Source organism: Bactrocera oleae, chromosome 6 (assembly GCF_042242935.1).
Source record: "Bactrocera oleae isolate idBacOlea1 chromosome 6, idBacOlea1, whole genome shotgun sequence".
Classification (NCBI taxonomy): Eukaryota; Metazoa; Arthropoda; class Insecta; order Diptera; family Tephritidae; genus Bactrocera; species Bactrocera oleae.
The window spans coordinates 71,683,420-71,703,483 of record NC_091540.1 but is presented as its reverse complement, the minus strand read 5'-3'; the positions used below and the strand labels follow the sequence as shown (position 1 = coordinate 71,703,483).

The window sequence follows — 20,064 nt, the reverse complement described above, 5'->3', positions numbered from 1 at the left end:
ATAAATTCGAAAACAGCCGCTCGCCCATGACAGACACTCAATAAACAGATTCGACATTCTTTGTACGCACTGCAGTCTTCCTGGGCCACACCAATACACCTTCGAGTGCACGAAACTATTTCAAAGCGAATTAATTTCGGCAACAAAGCAACTATCGCTAATCGAAGATAAATAAATAGGGGAAGCATGTAAATAAGAAGAAACAGCAGCGATTTGAAAAATATTTAGCAACGGCGGAGGGAGTGAACGGACGGCCAAATATGCGCACCGACGCCAAAGAATTTCAATAAATATTATGGGATCGAGTATATTGAAATACTGAAATTCTATGCCTGTCTCTTTGAATGCTTGTGCACGCATTAATCAGGTCGCAAATTAGAAATATTTCTTTAGGTTTGGAAAAGTTTTCCACGCAGGTAGTCGCATGTTGTTTTTGTGAAGTTTTAATTAATTATGTGTGAAAAGTGTCCAATTGAAATTTAAGTATAAGCTGTTGGAATAATATAAAATATTAACAGAGTTGCCAGAAGGTGATAAAGAAGGTATTTTCATAAACGACATAGAAATGGAAACTAAAATTTATAGAATTTATTTGAGAAAGCTGAACAACTTGTTTTATTGCCAACAAAGCTAATAACATGGTTGCCATATAAATTTTTTCCAATTTTTTTTCCTAAATACTTTAAAGATATTGCTCTTCATTTTATTAACGTTAATACAAGCTACAAACAGCCAACGATTCACCAATTTTTTGTTTTTACTTTAAGCAACCCTAATGTGTGGTGTTTTGTACCTTTGAAATTCTTTTGCTGTGTCTTTAGCGCCTTCTTGGTAACTTTGGCTAATTTCCAATATTCAAAATTTTTTTTTTTTTTTGGGTGGAGGAATCTACTAAACGCTAGAACGCTGGCGGTCAAAACGCTAAATTTCCCTAGCTATAGGAAACGATTGAAAAGCGTCTCTCGCAATGAGAAACCCCCCGTGATAAGTGACGTCACAAGCGCCTACAGCCACTAAGTGTTAACAGCTAAATATTCGGCGTAAAAATAAACAGTAGCTAGCAGCTAGCAGCTAACAGTAATGCAATCGGACAAGTTCATGGCATGCCCTTGCGTCTATTTTGTGCGGCGCAGCGGTTGCCAAGTGCCTTCGAGCGCGTTGTTGTAGGTAAAACGAAAAACTTTTGCTGAAAGCGTATGCCGAGCATATTGTGCACATGAGAACATTCACACACACACACACACCTACATATGCGCAAACGTATTATCATAATAAACGCGAGTTTCGAAAATAAATTACAAGTTTTTACTTAATGAATGCAAACAACACGTGTTCCCCAGGAAGTTTACACTAAATAATTACCATAGTGGTGTATTAACAACACAAAAGCGATGCAGTGCGGTGTTGGGAATGTACTGACGTTGCACTAGGCGTTTGCTGAAGGTGATATATGCAAGCGGCAGTTGCGCAGTTGGAGGGCGGAGAGGGGCAAACAAGTGCCGTAAAAAACTGAAGATTTCAGTATCCCACAGAGGCACAAGTCAGACAGGTTGGTTAGTTTTAAAAGCACCGGTACTTTTTGTCTTGTTAGCTCTGCGTGCTTCAAATAATATTTTATATTATATATCATTTAGTCGTTTTATTCGATAAAGTATTTCCATGCTGAAACGAAAAAGGCTCTAAACTTAATTGCTTTTAAGTATAGTATTGCGTCTAGTTGCCTTCGACAACAGTATACCAAAATTTACATTACGAGTGGATATCGACTACCTAACGCAGTCAATTGAGTCGCCTGCGAACATTTTGTGTCTATTATCGATTACTATCAACACCTTTTTTGGTCAGGAATCAGGAATTTATAAATTGGTTGTTTGTAAATCATCTCAGATTCTTTAAGATTGACGACGTTTTCCTTTTCTTTATGTTTAATTTTACGATTTCTGTCAAGAACTAGCAAAGAAAATGTAAACTAGCCCACTGGCTTCAGTAGAATTCCGGAAAATAATATGTTGTTATATTAACCAACACGATATGTCTGCTACTATATTCCAGTAGCCATACGCAATAGGGGTGTTAAAGGAAATTATTTCATACATTATCAGCAAAAGTGGTCACACTTCCCTTAAATCTTTGTAAAACAAAATATTTTATTTTTGGGCTCTTTTATGGACTTTAAAACATTTCGTCATATGCTAGACAAAAGCACCGAAAATAGTGAGTAAGAAAGTACGAGGATAACGACTCAACATTTGCTAATTAAACAAATTGTTTCATTAGCGGGAATACTCTATACGTCTGCACTCTAGGAAAGGTTCAACGCAATCTATTATTTGCAACTAATTGAAGGCAAAACTTCGCCCGCATAATCTACTAAGAAACTACTTAGTTATCCTTCTTCCTTTACTTAAACAACAACAACAATTGCCCAAAACTAAATAGAAACTAAAATCAAAATGCTGTTAATGCAATTATTTAAGCACACATACTTGTAGAACTATGAATCACTGCAACAGGCTCAACAAAAGTTAAGCAACAACAACAAATCAAACTCAAATATAAACTGAAATCAAATGATAGTAGAGCTCTAATTAAATACGGCGCAAATTAAACCTTTGTTATTGTGTACATTTATGTGTAGCTATGTATTATATATCCACGTAAGTACATATGTATATAGATTGCTTGAGAGATCGAGGAAAGGAATTTCGGCCAACAAGTTGCTACAAGCGCTGACAAAACACGATACATAAACAAAAGGCATACCTTTAGGCACCCACAAACGATACTTATATAAAAGTCTTCTCTTTAGGAAGATAGTTGGAAGTTTGGAAAGTAACTTTTGCAATTTAAAATAAAAGTATCAACCAATGCGGTTTTTTTAATACTTGAGGGTAATGACTTACTTATTGCAGAGTTTTGTTTACTACAAATAAGAAATACATACATATAAATATGTACAATATATGTTTCAACCTATATGTATATATATGTCTGGCTGAAAATTCATTTTAAATTATACAAACCTCAAACGTTAACGAACAACTATTTTGAAATATTTTATTGCAGAGAACGCGGTGCTTTAATATTTAAAATATGTAGGGTTGTGTGTTGACATTTGGTTTTTTGTGTTAAAAAATTCAAAATTTAGTTAACGGTCAGCCATTTAGGGCAATGCTGACAGATGGTTGTGCAACATAATTAGGGGCACAAAAGAGAAGTGCAATGCTAACGAGCATGAGCGTGAGCACATTGTCAGCTGGAAAAATTAAATCAGGAGCAAGCTCTAGTTTTACTAAAAGTGGAAATTAGACATTCGAAAAAGAGAATTATGCTTTTAAATGATTACAGAGTAGAGTCACAATCTAACATTACAACACGGTGACAGTGGCAGAAGTTTGACAGCAAACCCTCTCTATAAAATACCGACTTTAGTCTCACGCGAATCAACTCAAGTGACATGGTTGCCAATTCCTACAGGGTTCGGCACTTTTTTAGCGGAGTTGGGGTTTGTTTTTGCTTGTGGTTGCATGCAAACGGTGAAGTGTTGCTGAACAAAAATTGTCTGAATTTAATTAATTTTAACTTTGTTGCATCACATTTAAACACATAAATAAAAAATGCACATGAACGCGTTGGCCATAAAGTTGTCAAGACCGCAAATGTAAACAAACAGTGCAAATGTTTAATTGAGCTGTAGCCGGAAAGGGGTGTGTGTATGTGTGTGGTTAGTGGGCGAAAAAGTGCTCATATATTAGTGATTTGATCAATTTACCGTTACAGATGTGGATTTTTATAGAAAATTGCTAAACATAGAGTTGGTATATGCGATATCAGATTTGCTGTACTTGCATGAAATATAATTTTGTTTTTTTTAAACAGAGGCAAATTTACAACAAATCAGGTATGTCTCTTCATCTAATTTTGTCGAAAGTATTTTTCTGAGTATTTATTTCAATCCAAATACACAAAGAAAGCAGCCAATTATTCAGTTACGTTATAAGACGAGGCGCACAAGTGCTCACACACACACACATGCTTACAAATATAGGTATTATATATAAGAGGCATCAAAGGAGGTATAATTAATGCACCATTAAACGATTATAAAAATAAATTATGCGGCAAATAACCTTTGCTGCCGTCTTCTGGCAATTTCTCATGCACGATTCTTTCTTTTTGCGAAATTAATTTCCACACTTGAAAGCAACACGAGAATATTCAAAGTGCGCTTAATGCTGCCACGTTGTTACATTTAATAAATGCGGTACTTACAAATGTCACTCATACGCCATGCATGCCGAAACGAGTAGCACTCTATTACAACAACAACATACGAAAGCACAAAGTGCGCTTCAATCAATTTCACTTGCCGCCGCAAGAGCGGGAGCCGTGGCGTGGGCGAATGAGAAACGCTTTTCACAGCGATTTCCTTGTGCCACAGAAATTACAATTTTATTTCACTCACACGCACACACACACACCCCCGATAATGTTTTTTTTTTTTTTGCATCAAAATGATTGCACTTGTGGGCGTTATGTAATAAATTATGTTATAAATTATTTTCAATTTGTTTATCACATTTCATTAAAATTAACTGCCAACACACACACACACACGCGCGCATAAATTCGCTGGTGCGGAAAGGGTATAATTAGCCGATATTACTGTCAATTCATTTAAATAATTAATTAGCTGGTAAATTTTACGTGCTTACGCAATCAATTCAAAACATTGTTGCTCACACACACACACGCACATACATATATGCATACAATATAGGTAAATGGCATTTGCGTACTGTTAGTTAGTTCTAAAATTGAATTATGCGTAAAAATTAAAACGGTAAGGCATCACAGCATTTATAGTGGTAAATTTACCCGAAATTCATAACGAAGGGTCTGCATAATGGTCAAGGAAAAATTCATTATTGTGGCATATACATTATTGTGGTATAATTCAAGTGAAAAAGAAGGTACACAAAATAGATAAAATTGTTGGTTGTTGTATAAAACCTTCGGTAGGCGTTTTAGATACCTGGTAGAGTTCAAAGTGGTAATTTATTAGAAATGGGCTAACTACATTTTTACCCTGATTTGAGCGCCCTGGATGGCTCCGTTGTATGCTTAAACGTTTTTCCCAGTTTGAATTGAGTGATGAATTCAGATTTTATAAAAAAAAAGCTTAGAAGCTAAAAAGTGAAGAATTTGAACGATCATCAGGATTTTGCCCGGCTTGACTTAGGGTTGCTACTACTACACTATATTATAAGTAGAATTTAAGATCACTGCCTACTCGGTATTAGTTTCATATATTTTTGTGCTGATATTAATTGTTATATAATATAAACCCCATTTCTTACGATGGCTTGCAGGAAAGTAAAGATGTCGACGTATACGGTGCGGTGCATAAGTAATAATCTGGTTATTTTATAGCACATTTATTCTCATATTTATGCTTTTCAAAACCAAGCTGAGAAATTGTGTATTCACAAGAAATCACGAGTAAGTGTCGTGTATTCACACATTTGTATGTATGTATGTATTATTAAGGAAAATCTCGAAAAACGACTGCATAAAATCTTTTCAAATTTAAAAGATATATTTATACATAATGAATGATTATATGAAAATATACCTAATCAATTTATTTTTATGGAGATATTCGCTATTGCTAATGATACTAAAAAGTCATCCACTGCTGCAGTGTTAAAACCATCCTTAATAGTCTGCTTATAACATTTAAAACTACAAGTATACTGATACACATGCGCTACATAACATCCAAAAATTTCGATTGCTTGACCCAAAATTCAAATAAACAAAATTTGATTTTTAAAAATAAACACAAATAGCGTATACTATACATATATATTTGTATGCTGTGTGTATTTATGTAATATATTTGTTGATCTCTTATACAGCTAGCGTTTAATTTTTTTTTCTTTGGTTTTCGCAATAAAAATTCCTAATCCGCGCTGCCATTAAATATATTTCAATTAATGGGCGACATATTGCCAAAATATTTATGGGCCTGTATGTATGTGTGCTTCAATGAGTTGTTGCATATGCTTCATATCGAAAAGCTGACAAAGAAAAATTTAGCAAGTCAGTAGAGGGGGGAGAATGCTTTATAAAATTGGCATACCGTTAATTAAAGTGACAAACCAGTGCTGCATTCGCACGAAGAATGCGTCGTTAGTGCAGTTGCTAGTTCAACGTGCGAGATATCATAGGACTCATGTGCCATAACAGGCATGCCCACTTTGTATAGGGAAACCTGAGCTATTTTATTCAAAATTCTGAATCAGAGGCACCGTTATTCTTGGCCACACTGGCTAGTGACAAAATCTTGTTAAAGTGACAAAGGAAAATATTAAAAAAAAAATTTGTATACCCACGACGAACGAAATATTTTTTTTTATTAAAGGTAAAAAAAAAAATTATTTGAATACTTAATTTTTGTTTAAATTTTTTTTATTTCTGTTTTTTATATATTATACATAGTTCCCGCATTTCACTATTCGCTGGTCTCACGCACAACAAATGAGCAGCACATCGCTGCTGAACTGTGTGGCAAGCATGGCTTTTGGCCCCATATTGCCCCAGCGAGCGCAACCACTCTACTCGTTTGGTGCCTTCGTTGGTTGGCGCTGGTAAATTTCAATTGATCGGGTGGAACTCAACGCGTGTGTCCTTAAATGGTGGCTTGTAACTGATGTTGCTGAAATTGGATTAGAGGCATTAATGCAACGGCGCCCGGCATGTGTGTGTGCGACGCATAAAACTTTTATACGCGTCTGCTATGCGTGCCCATACATACTTAAATGAGTTACAGTGAAAAATTTGCAATTTGAAGCTTTGTGTGACGCACATAAATTGAAAATGTCCGTTAGAAATGTAATTCCAGCGGATTTTGTCGCACTTAATCGCCACGAATCGCATATTGGCGACAAATTACGCGGTTTTGTAAGCGAGAAGTCCCGAACCTACTTATGTTAGCGACTAGATACGTGGCATGTATGAGTTGCCCAAATACAGCGGATAACGGGAATGTGTGAAATGCTAATACCCTTTGATAGCGGAGCCAATTATTTCTGCATTACGACAATTACATTTGGCAACCATAATTTCACATAAATTGAAATGAAATTAAAGGAATTGCCACAAACATTAATTTTTCAGCACACGACCCTCTAGTTTTATTGCCATTGCATTTTACCATATATTCTGACCAAGACGAAGCTTATTTGTGTATTTCGTGTACGTGGTGAAATTTTCGAAACATTAACTGTGGATTTATGAAGTAAATTAAATGCATTTCCTTATTATTACACTTACGTCATGCACGTCGAAATTGTATAATTTTGAAATCTGTGTTCTTAAATGATAATTGGTTTCAGCCAAAGACCACTAGGTGTCGCTGTAACCATAGCACCTTGGAAATGTCTATTTACAATAAGGTTTAGTTGTATTAAAAATAAAATCGGTTTAGAAGGTCATAAACAACTGAAATAAATCGATAACTAGAAGACGCTTTGTCTGAAATATATACTTCTACTGAAACTAGCTTAATTATTCGCACGAATTTACAATTACAAGTTTATAGCTTACTTTTTTAAGAAAAGCATAGCTGTGGTGGTATTGTGTAAATGCTCCTTTCTTTGAGGAATAAATATAATATTTTTTTGCCGTTCAAAACAAAAATTTTTTGAACAAGAATTTGGCTTTTGAAAAAACTAGTGCATAAAAACGATTGACATTTTCTAGTTCCTTCTATCTCCCAAACATACGCCAAACTGTAACTACTTTATAACACTTATCTAAAACAATCTATCTGCAATTTGCATAATAATTCCAGCAATAAACCCTCAAATTTGCTAATCGCTCGCTATAAAGTGTTATTTTATGAGCATTTTCTAGCTTAACCCAGATTACGCAGGCAATAAATTTTAGTATATAAATATAATAATTGCTAGAATGAATAATGAACTACTGAACACATGAAGTGCTAAACAATGAGCACGCGAAAACTATATTTAACCATAAATACCTTTAGGAGAATACTAAATGAGCCTGTGCTGCGTCGGCATACCGAAGATTCCTCAACTAAATATAGTAAAGCAATTCAAGCAAAACAAACACATGCACCCATCAACGCCCACTATTTTCCACGTTAAGTTGTGATATTACCTACGTCAATCTCACCTGCGCCTGGTCACGATTTTCCATAAACATAAACCACCGAACTCAATAAAAATTGGAAAGCGATAAAATGAAATGAAAACGCGCACTAAACATAACGGCAAACTGGCCGGCCGTTATGTGTGGAAGAGGAATTTCTAGAATGCACAACAGAAAATACCAAGCGCCAGCGAGGGGCGCCGAAGACCCCGCTGCTTCGAAATTTTTTTGCTTTTGCGAAATGCTTTTCCTACAGAATTTCGCAAATTTAAATACTCATAGGTAGATGCTAGAGGAATTTCCTTGCTGGCGGTGATCGTGGCATGCTCTAGATTTGCTCAATCATATAGAATTCTAATTGGAAAAATCAGACACATTACACTGTAAAGGTGCGCCCTGTTTATTACTAATCACTTTTTATTCGTTTTGTATTTCGACGCAGCAGACGAGTAAACAAACAAATGTAAACATTACTATTTCGGAATTTGCGCACTCGGCGCAACGCTTTACAGGTACGAGTATGTGTATTTTTAATTTGCTCTAAAGTATTTTGGGATCTCTGGGCTGCCGTGGAAGGTGGGCGTGCAGCGTGTGGGTGGATTGCGAACTTGATTTTGTCGGATGTTCAGCAATGCGCATTACATAATATTTCTAATTGCACACTTTTTATTCATGCCATTGTGTGCGATTAAATTCCAATTAACAACTTATGCTGACTTTGCCGGAGATTTTACAACGCAATTTAATCGTAATTTCAAGCACATTTGTATGACCAGAGAATCATTTTAATTAAATTTGCGTTCCAAGAAAAAAACTCTTTATGCATTAGTTAACTATAAACAATTCCTAAAATTTTAATAATATTGAAAAAGATCAGCTTGCAAAGTAATTTTGATTAAGTTATCTAAAATTTTATTATTTCTCAGGGTTATCTTCTATGTTGAGTTATTTGTAACTGAACGGGGTTGGAAAACATTTGCTTCAAATAGAGAAGTTGAACCTTTTGTGGGTGACTAGACTCTTAATCCAGTTTTTATGTTTCTGCTATTACGCTGTGTTATGCCATGGCGCCCTGAAATACAGCTTTTATTTACTCTTGAACAATTTCCAAATGCATATGTTTATTCGAAAAGTAGGGTGGAAATCTACTAACACAGTACTGAAAAAGGTGTTCACCTTTTTGCTTTATGACCGATGAGTTTTCATGCCAATTTTAGAATTTAATAAATTTCGAAATATTTAGCTAAAAATACGCGCTAGTCCCAATCGCAGCAAGACATCAAACCCATGCAAGTCTCTGGGCACCTCTAGCGGTTTGCACTCTAAATTACAGTATAGAAATATTCATTCATTGATGATTAGTGGAAATAAATAGATTGAGTATGTATGTGTGTGTGAGTTTGTGCTCTTGTTTTTGTGCGCCTCGGTGTTGACAGTAGTGGCAGAGCGCTGATATTAAACATTCGGTGGCACATACTGATGTAATTAATTATGCGATAATTAGCCTTCAAAGGCAGACGAGAACTGCGTAATTGTGCGATTGCGTGCGACCCATGGCAAAAACTATACACAAATTTATATTTCACAATGCGCTCTCTTGAGGCAAATAAAGCAACTAGTTTCATACGGAGTACTTTGTAAGCAGAGGTTAAGGAGACAAGTGTGAAAGTCAAATAGTTGCACAAATGTTGTTACAGTTACTCTGATATAGTCTTAAAAGAAGCAGCTGTTGATTATATCTACTAAGCAACATTTCTCATGTCTGGCCTTGGAAGAGTTTTTAAGCTTCGTTTTTTTAATATTAATAAATATGACATGGATATAAATATATCTAACAAAATTAGTTGGCGTAATATCAGTTTCAAAGGAAATTAGCAACTTGTTGAGCCAGAAAGAATTGTGACGCACTGTTTCGTTTTATTTATATTTTTTTTTTATATTTATACCAGCAGTCTGGGAGAATACTTTTAAGCTATCCATAAAAGAAATTGCTTGAATGACGATGCGGACAGCCGTCAGTAAAATCCGAACATCATTACAGGCATAAGCCTAAACAAGTTGCTAACATTCATCGATAATTAATTACTAGCACTGTAAGCGAAAAAAATGCAGTGATTACTGGTATTTCAGGGCATCAAAATTTGTCTACTTTTATTTTCATAATATTATTATATAATATATAGCTGCAGCATGACTTTGGCTTCATATATAATAACAAAAAAAACTTTCAAATTATTTAGAATATATATTATATAATTGGTACTACAAAGCGCCATATTAATGTAATACATTCCTTACCATTACCTATAGTAAAATATCCCTTTACATATACAATATATATATACAATTTACCTCAAGATGCAAATAATTCGAAAGACATCATAATCACATACCTGAAAGTAAAAGAATAAGGTTTTGATTACAATGAATTCAATATAATAATTCTGCAAATACTTAAATGTTAATCCATAATATATTTTTACACTTTCACAGTAGTCAATTCGAGGCAGCAACAGTGTTTGACGCTGGCTTATATAAGAGTGCTTGTCAGTTGGTAAAAGGAAAGCCAACTTAGCAAGTGGAAAATAATACAAAAGATTAGCAACAAAAAAGTGTCTTTAGAAACAAAGTGGAAAAACGAAAAACAAATAGAAAGAAAAATAGTAAAAAAACCAACAGAAAATGATTAACAAGCACAGAGAAAACAAAATGTCAAAAACTAAGAAAACACACTCACACAAAGGCCACGCATATGCACACACACTCACCACATTTATTTGACATTTCAGAGGGTAAGTGCCTCGGCATTTCCTCAAATAAACTCACATTGTTGTGTATGTGTATTATGTGTGTGTGTGAGCATGGCCTTTCTATTGTCTAAATATACAGCGAGTGGCGCAACGAACACAGGCGAGTCAAAGGATAGGGAGGCGGACCAACAAGCCCAAATGGGATTTATATGTTGCAACACAGTGGAAGTGTCCTTTTATTGCCAGCGAAAAGAGCAAGAGCAAGCGCAAACACATGTACAACGTAACCAAGCACACTCGCTCAGTTATGGCTGCGTAATGTCAGGCAGGGTTATGCGCCTAAATGTAGGCAATGTAGACACTCGCAAACTTTTCTCGCTTTTCATTTACAACATAAAATGACGTTGATGCTGTGACCTAATCAACAAATGACTACGCACATCGCTACACAGGCTGTATATGTGAGTGTAAGGACGTGATAGTGATGTACTGTGTCAGAAGTACGCGTGCGTGCGGATGCAAGCGCTCGAAAAGGACGTTTATTGTATTCTTAGATAAACTGGTAACTATCCGTAGGCGGATATGGGTGTGTGCACGCCAGTGAATTTCATAGTCATGTTATAAATGTCATTTACCGATCTACCATTACTGTCGCAAAACCCTGACCGGGTGGGTGGACCATCACACCGTAGGTCCCAATGGCATTGTATTGTGCATGGGACCCAAATTATTTAAATTCAACATAAATATATCTCCTCTCTAATGGCTTGCTGATTGCTAGTGAGCTACGCTGTGGTTGAGTTAGCACTACCAACGTGTCGTTTATGTTTTTGTTTTTGTTGTTTTTTTTTACAATGCGAACGGCATTTGAGTGCTAAAGGTGTCAATCAGCCCTTAACCTTTGTTGTCCTTGTTTGGACATGCTCTTCAATGTTGGTGTTGCTTTCTATTATTATTATCAGAGAATTAATGTTAAACATTAGTCGCACATGAGCTTTAATATTTTGAGGTTAGACGCTTAAGTCAGAAATTAATGACAATTGGTCGCTTTATTTCAGCCGCAGTTTTCGGAACACTTCACCATTACTTTCATTCAAAGTCTCCAACAATTTTGGGAACCTTAAAAGTTAAAGCGCCTACTGGCAGACCATCCTTCATAAGATACTAACCGCCTCCCAGAACTTTTAGTGGTGGCAATTTCTCTCTGCTCTGACTAAATACCGTCTTATGGATCATCAATAAAAGTTCGAAAATGTATGATTTCATTTTATTGTTTTTTATTACGATATGCGTATTTTCTTCATGCTGAATATTCAGCTCAAGGTCACAACAAGACTATTCTAGGACAATCAGATCACAACAAAGTATATAAGAATACATACTTGCATGTAAGTAAATAAGAAAGTATGTTGTATGCAAATACTTTATAGCAGATTCTACTTATACACTCGCAAATGTTATGCAAATTTATATGGATGTGTGTCATCTTATGTTTTTCAGTTGTTGTCTGCGCCAAAATCAGCAAAACATGAATGCGCAACAATAAAAAGAACAATAGAGAAAGTAGCAACGTCGCGTCTGTGGAAAGGAAACTATCAAGGTCGCAAAAGACTTGGTAATAAAATGAGAATGAAACCTTTTAATTTATTATGACAATTTCGCTGCTCACACAAGCACACACACACATATATGGCATTTATACGCAGTAAATTTCTCGTAAGAAAAGAAAAAAATATTTCAGGCATACATATATGCAAGTATAAATTATTAGTATGAGAGTTTTCAATTGCAAAAAATTGTAAATTTTGGAGAAATGGAAGCGGTGAAAAATTACTGAGCTTTCTTTATACATATTTTATCACGCTTTAACAATCATCTCATTCACTCAGAGAGTTGCTTTCTAGATAAAAAATTAAGACTTGTTTCATCTTTAGGAACGCATTTGCTAATTAAATTAAAAATGATAAAAATGGAGTCAAAAGTCAATGCTGAATACTATAACTCAAACATGTTGTGTTCTCTACAGTAACAAAAACATCTAATGCAACTAAAACCGTAAAATCCGTACACCGTTAAACCGACACAGTAATGACATAATTATGAAATAATAATATGAATAGCAAAAACGACACTCGCTTATATTATCGCGAAGACATATAAATTGCAGAAATAGGTAACAGCGCTATAACACGAATATGTATACAAGAACTCTTGCGACGAATAACACAGCAATGAGTCAAAGGAAAATTTTTAGCCGCAAATCGTCTCTCAGTTTAGGTATTTTGGGCGACGGAATGCCGCTCTAATTAAATGCCCATACACACATGACAATTTTTTTATCGGTGTAGCAACAAAGTATTTAATTTGAAAATCGCAAAATATATCATTCAACACTTGACTCTTTTGTGTAACCACATTCGTTTTCGTATATATGAACATAATTATATCTTAATTTGGTTAACATGTCATTTGATTGAGATGAGCAGCTTTTGCGACGCAATACCCGAATAACTCGGCTGTTGCTGCTCAAAAATAGAAATCAAATTGGATTAAAATAAACACAATTCAAGATGATTTAATAATACAAGAAATATAATTTAATTTTGTATTTTTAGATTGTTTCTGCAACAACAATATTACAAGTTTATAAGAGAAGCTGTTCCAAAGATGAGATCTGCTCAGCAAAAACAATAATTTTATACTTTGAGAAACAAATATATTATCCATTTCGATTTCCTAAAATGGCGAATTCTACAAGAAGGTTATTTAAAGGTGGCTAAGCGTTACTTTTGCCGAGCATTCATGCTTCGTCCTTCCATCGCCTTTATTTTTGGTAACACAATTAGAACTTATGGTACAAGTCTGACGGGGTTACACTTCTACTTGTAATATAAAATTTTAGCCGGAATCTGTTAACACACTCATAAAGCCTGTTGAAAATATGCAAATAAAAAACTTTTTCACACAAGAACTTGATTTTGACCGGCCAGTTTATATGACAGCTATATCCGATATCGGCAGATTCTTGGGGAGAAAAGGACGTGTGCAACTTTCAGATCCATATGTCAAAGTTGAGGACCAGGTCGTGTATATACAGACGGACAGACAGACATGGCTCAGGATCAGTCTCCGACGTTTCCTGCTGGGTGTTGCAAACTTCGTAGCAAACTTAATATAACCTGTTTAGGGTATATATATAAAACAATGCATAAGATGCTTTCAAATCAAGCAAATTATCATAAAAGCATTGGTTAATGCATCTGATACATTTTCATCCACACACTTTCGTTAAAAAAGTGAGAAAAATTTGCTCGTACAATCGAATTAACTAACTGAAAGGTAATGCAAAAATTAGTTATCTAACAGTTAGACGCATCTGCTATCTATGCGCTGCAGTTAAAAAATATAAATTCATAAATGTTATAATATATTAATTTAGCTTTCTCATCACTGTCTTCCATATAAATTAACTCCATTCAGAATAATATTCTAATATATTATGAAAAACCCAGTATGTACAAAAATAAAGCTTTCTCCCATAATAAACAATTCGATGAAAAATATGAAATATTACTTTTCAAAATTTTTTTACGAAATGCACAAACGCACACATGTATACATATATAGAATAGTATATGTACCATATATAGCATCTAAAGACACCATTTATTACAAATATCATTAATAAAGTATTTTTACAAATAGAATATGAATACTTAAACAATTTCATCTCAGAATTGCGGGAGTCAGTCATGAAGGCAAGAATAGACAAAGATGAATGCGGCAAATATGCTTTAGTCATAATTCAAAAGCAAAAAGTATGAAAAATGACAAACGAGAAATGTGACGTCACGCGCACTTGTTGGCCAGGCCAGCAGCCAGCTGACTGGCAGGCAAGCTGGGTGGCTGTGGGTCCGTCAGTGCCACCCGAGCGCCGCAGCAATGGTTCGCATAATGGCAAGGTAGGCGCTCAGGGAAACACACGAGCAAGGCGGCGCAGTGAGTCAGCGGACCGACGCCGCGTCAGCCAACCAGCTATTCCCACTTGCCAGCGGCAGCGTCTCGCTTATGGATGTGTAAATTTGTGTACGAAGAATGCTGAGCACAGAAAGAATTCGTAAATATGTTTACTAAAATTAAAAATTGTTATTTTTAGACGCAACTCACACAGCGAAATGTATGCGTAGAATGCGAGCGTGTAGATGTGTGGCGCATATGGTTGAGGGGAGCACCCACAAACGCACAGGCGAGGCGTTTAAGAAAACTAAATTAAGTGATTTGCTTTTTTGAGCTTTTTGCTTCTCGCGGCATTCACATTCAGTTTCGTGAAGGTGAAGTTCATTAAAATACTACAGCACACCACGCGGCGAGTGAATGAGCGCGCGCATATGTGTTTATGTAAATGTGTAAAGTAAACAGTTTGTATTTGCCTCCGGAGGATGTGCAACACTTTGAAGGGAGAGCGTGACAGTGGCGGCGGCGGTGTGAGGTGAAGGTCACACATTTTGAGTGCGTTCAATCACCGCAGCGGAATGTTTGCCTTCAATTTTATGGAGCCGAACGAATTTTACAGCATTTACACTATGAATTTACAATTTAGATTTGGAAATTCGACTGGCCCAGGCAAACAAGCGCCAAATGTAAACAAATCAATAAAAACGTTAACTATCGGTCAGCAACGCGTTGCTGTGTGTGTGTTATATTTATTGTAGGCACGCTTGCTGCCAACGGTTGCACAGTCACCAACACTAACATAGTTTTTGCACATACCATTTACAGGTGTGTGTGTGTGTTCGTGATTTTGTTTGCTAAATAATATTAGTTCTTCTTTGTTGTTGGCATTTTCGTGGACTAAAGCGCATTTGAATGGATAGAAAATTAAAAAAGGGAGAGCCAACTGCGACCTTTTCATCGTGATTGATGAGGACTCTTCTTGCGGGTGCAGCAGCCGAGCTGAGCAAATATTTGCTTTTCTGCAGTGATTTCAATTGCTTTCATTGCTCTTTGCAAATTGCCCATTTTCTAATGGCATTTGTGGTGAATTTGGTGATTTTTTATTACTATTATTTTTTTTGCAGCGATTTGATTATTCTCAGCAACCACTTTCCATAATTGACGACCCTTATGCTGGTGCTCGACGTTAGTATTTATGTGCATACCTTCATAAATACCGATTGATTTAATGCAGTGCTGCTTTGCCAGTCTTCTCTATTATACTTCATCGGAATACCGATTATTGGCGCTTGGAGCATCCGCAGCAGTGAAGCGTTGGAAGGAAATTGTGTAATGACGCTATTTATTGCCAGCATGTATGAGGTGAGTAGGTCTTCTCTTTGAGCTTTCAAATTAATTGCGGCACAAAAAGCGGCGAAGTAAGGCTAGGCACATATTAAAGCGGTACAACAAAAGTGATAGAACAAAAATGTGTGAACATTCGAGGGCCTGAGCGCTACTAATATTATTATATTCACACAGAACAACTGTGATTTTAGCAGCTTCGCTCCACTATACTCGGAGCCGAAGGCCAAAAGTGGAGCTAAAACTTGTTTAGGAATATATAAATGACTTATTAAACCATTACAAAAAAAGGAAGGAGTTGTGTTTTCCAATGGCTAACTAATCAACAAAGACCATTGACTTGGTCTACCCGTACAAGAGATAATCTAACGAATACAAGGACTGACCGCCTTGACAGATCAATTTATTTATATGATTCAGTAACCAAGAGTTTCTTACAACACTGATGGTTTTGCGTGCTCTACATACAGAGTGGGGCATCTCCCTGTGGAAATCACTAAGTAATTGAAATTGATGAGGGGAACCAAAAAGTCATCAAATGGAGCACTAAAGTTTGGAGACATAAAGTTTTTCGGAATAAAAAGAGTTTGAATAGAATCGCATTCAAATATGACAATTTTGCTTGAATATCTAAAGGATTAAAAGATTAAAGATAGCCAATAAGATTCGCACAAGTAAAAATCTCCAATTAACTTTAATTACACTAAAACCTCTAAAAGATTTTCCACAAATTTAGGATAAGAACTAATTACATTTGGGTGATGTATTCCAGCAATAAATAATTGAGCAATACATTCCGATATATACAGTTGTTTCAACGCACACATACACATTTGCCTACACAAATGCAATTTACTGATTAAATATAAATCTGAGAAAATATTACAAAATTAAACTGTATTTGATTTATGTTCGGAGCAAAAAATTGAAATGATTTCAATTTAGATCCATTAAGTTTAGTCAATGGTGTGGGCGAACGAAGAAATATGAATGTGCAAACGAAATTTGTGGCAAAAATCGATAATAAAGCTTAGCCGAGAAATTGTGGCTCCTAATCACATTAGACACGCTCAATCAGCCCTCAAGACAAACACACATACACATACGCACGTGTGCATGTGTGACAAGTGTGCGTATGCATTCACCGATATATTACACAACGCTGGGATCTCCGGTGTGTGGTGGTGTGCCGTCCGGCAAACATGCAAATCAAGGAGGAAATATTGCAACACAATTTCCGTTATGCAACTCTGCACGTATCCTATGTGTGCTTTCGACCGAAAGGAAATAGCCGGAATAGCATCGCTGACATGCGTTAAAGCCTCGTACGCGTTATCACAACAACACGTGCAGTGACTTCGCATCCACACGACGGCTGGTCAACATGCATGCGTTGCAACAAAAACGTGGCATAAATTAAGGCGCAGCGCTGCACAGGGCAGATTCGTGCAAACTGATGACACGTTAACTGCATTAAGTGCTGGATTTATGGGATCTCGAGAGATGCAGGTATGAATATAAATCTGACGGTAGTTGTTAGCACGATAGGGGAAGGTAGTATACACAACGACATTTCAATTGAGTAACGGCTGAATAAAGCGGTATCAAATTCAGAGCAGTATTTCGTTGCAATGCAATGTTTACAATTTTAATTCAACCAACTAAAAGCAATGCAGGTGGCTAACAACAAAAACAAAGTATTTTTAATTTTTTTCAAAATTGCTTCTTAACATATTTTTAATAATCTTATATATAAAAATGAAACGCTATTCCGTTACGTACTCACAGGACGTCCGAACAAAAAGCACGGAAGGACGTGAAAATTTGCAAAGCTATTCGTTTATTTCTGCAAAAGGTCCTAACGGAGACCTTATTCGCAAAATCAACATCGATTTTGCAATAACTCTCGATAAATGTCGTATAACACATTAGACATGGGGCATGCGAGGCGACCTCTACTGCTCTCCTCCTACAGAATAAACAATTTTCAACATTTCACATGGAAAGATATACATATAATATTACTTATGCCATAAATTGGGTGAAATTTTTCTCTTACACTATATGCGCGTAGCAAATAGTAGATGAGGTCCATAAATCAAATAGTAAACAAATGTCTGAAAAAATTCAAACTAATCGATCTCTTATTTAAAGTTTTCCAACGCATTTCAAAAGTTGCCAAATTTTCGGTACTAACAGCCCAAAATACAATAATACTCGATTGCTACCACTTATGCAACGCACCAAAGGGTTTTCGTATGCAATTTATCTACATTTTTTATTAAAATATGAGTACAAACCTCATTTTTACCTCCAACAACACCAATCCACCTTAATTAATAATGAAAACATGAACTTTTATGAGCCTTATTCATCTGTCATGTTTGTTTTTTTTTTAACTTTTGGCACACTCATACATTTATATGTACGAGTATATGGGTACATATGTATGTAGTAACTGATTGACGCAGAGAAAAACGGAAAAATCGACTATTTGTTATATTTCGCTATGCATTAGTATGTCTCATAGCTGCAAAAATATGAAACACAGAAAGATGACGGATAGAAAACAATCCAAAAACATGAAATTTTGAAAAAAAAAAATTAAATAAATAAACACAGAATAACACAACGCACTTGACAGATTTTAGCAGAAAGCGAAATCTTTATTTAAGTTGTTTACTTTTATATGTGTATATACCACAGACACATACCACAGATCGGTGTCTCAAGGTCACCAGGAATAGCAATTCAAGTTTAACTGCCAAAGAAATGTGTTTCTTTAACACAGAATCTAGGCATACATATTTAAGTGTGTATGTAAGTGAGAGTCTATTGACAAAATGTGACGGACTATTATTGATGAGATGGCACTGCTGCCAGCCAACAAATGTTGCAGAAAATATTACCTTTTATTAAGTAATAATAAATTGCGCGTTCGCTTATTTGTATTTTTCTAAGCAAATATAACGGTATAAAAATTAATACTAACGGTTCTTTGATCACACTGGAACAATTTTATTTAAGTGATATTGAGTAAATCCTCATTATATGCACGTTATTACCATAAGTTCTGTTACAAATTCAGGCCTTATGTAATACTAATTTTATTTAATAATGCATATAGGTCATTCCATTCAAAATTTACATTTAAAAATTTTTTTTTGTGAAAACAGTTTTTTTCGTATTCTTTGTGGCAAAATATTGGACACGTACTTTTTTATTTCGACAATATGAACAATGAATTTTCAAAATTTAACCACTCAACAAAACTTTAAACATTTGCTTACACAAAAAAAGAGTATTACAAAAAAAAAGTACTCGTTACAAAAATAACTAACTGGCCTAATGTTTAAGATTTTTTCCCAACTTTCCAAGTGAAAATACATTGAATTTATTCGACCTATTTTTTATAAACAAAACATATCTATTTGTTCAAAAAATATATATTCTTTTCTATTTGGAACTATTTTTATCACATTTATTTATAAGTTTTATTTTAAATATCACGCAATTACCAAAAAAGATAAAAATCATAAACTCACTTTTAGATCACAATTTCTTATGAAGTGTTTTACTAAATTCGTTGTATGCCCTTGATCTAAAATTGAGTTTTATTTTAAGCAAAAAATAAAAAATAAAAATCACAAATAATGATTATTTATGATTTTAATTCTTTTTTGCTCAAAAATAATTATTATTTATGATTTATTATAATATTAATCAAAAATAATCATTATCGATGAAGAATATAATTATTATCAAGGAAGAAAATTATAAAAATCCGAAATTAAAAAATCATCACCGAAATGCTGCGATCGTCGAAAAAGGATTA

The 20,064-nt window shown here is 35.1% G+C and overlaps 2 protein-coding genes across 19 annotated transcripts in view; both read right to left on the bottom strand.

The window, feature by feature from the left end:
• LOC106624555 (phosphatase and actin regulator 2) overlaps positions 1–20,064 on the bottom strand; it is a 211,283-nt gene that overhangs the window by 23,181 nt on the left and 168,038 nt on the right. The gene's annotated exons all lie outside the window — the stretch shown is intronic.
• The window catches only part of LOC138857742 (uncharacterized), a 37,096-nt gene continuing 27,488 nt past the window's right edge, over positions 10,457–20,064 (bottom strand). Inside the window, exon 3 of the mRNA XM_070111439.1 lies at positions 10,457–10,574. Coding sequence (XP_069967540.1) covers positions 10,567–10,574 — 8 coding nt within the window. The 3' untranslated portion in view covers positions 10,457–10,566. The remainder of the gene's footprint in view (positions 10,575–20,064) is intronic.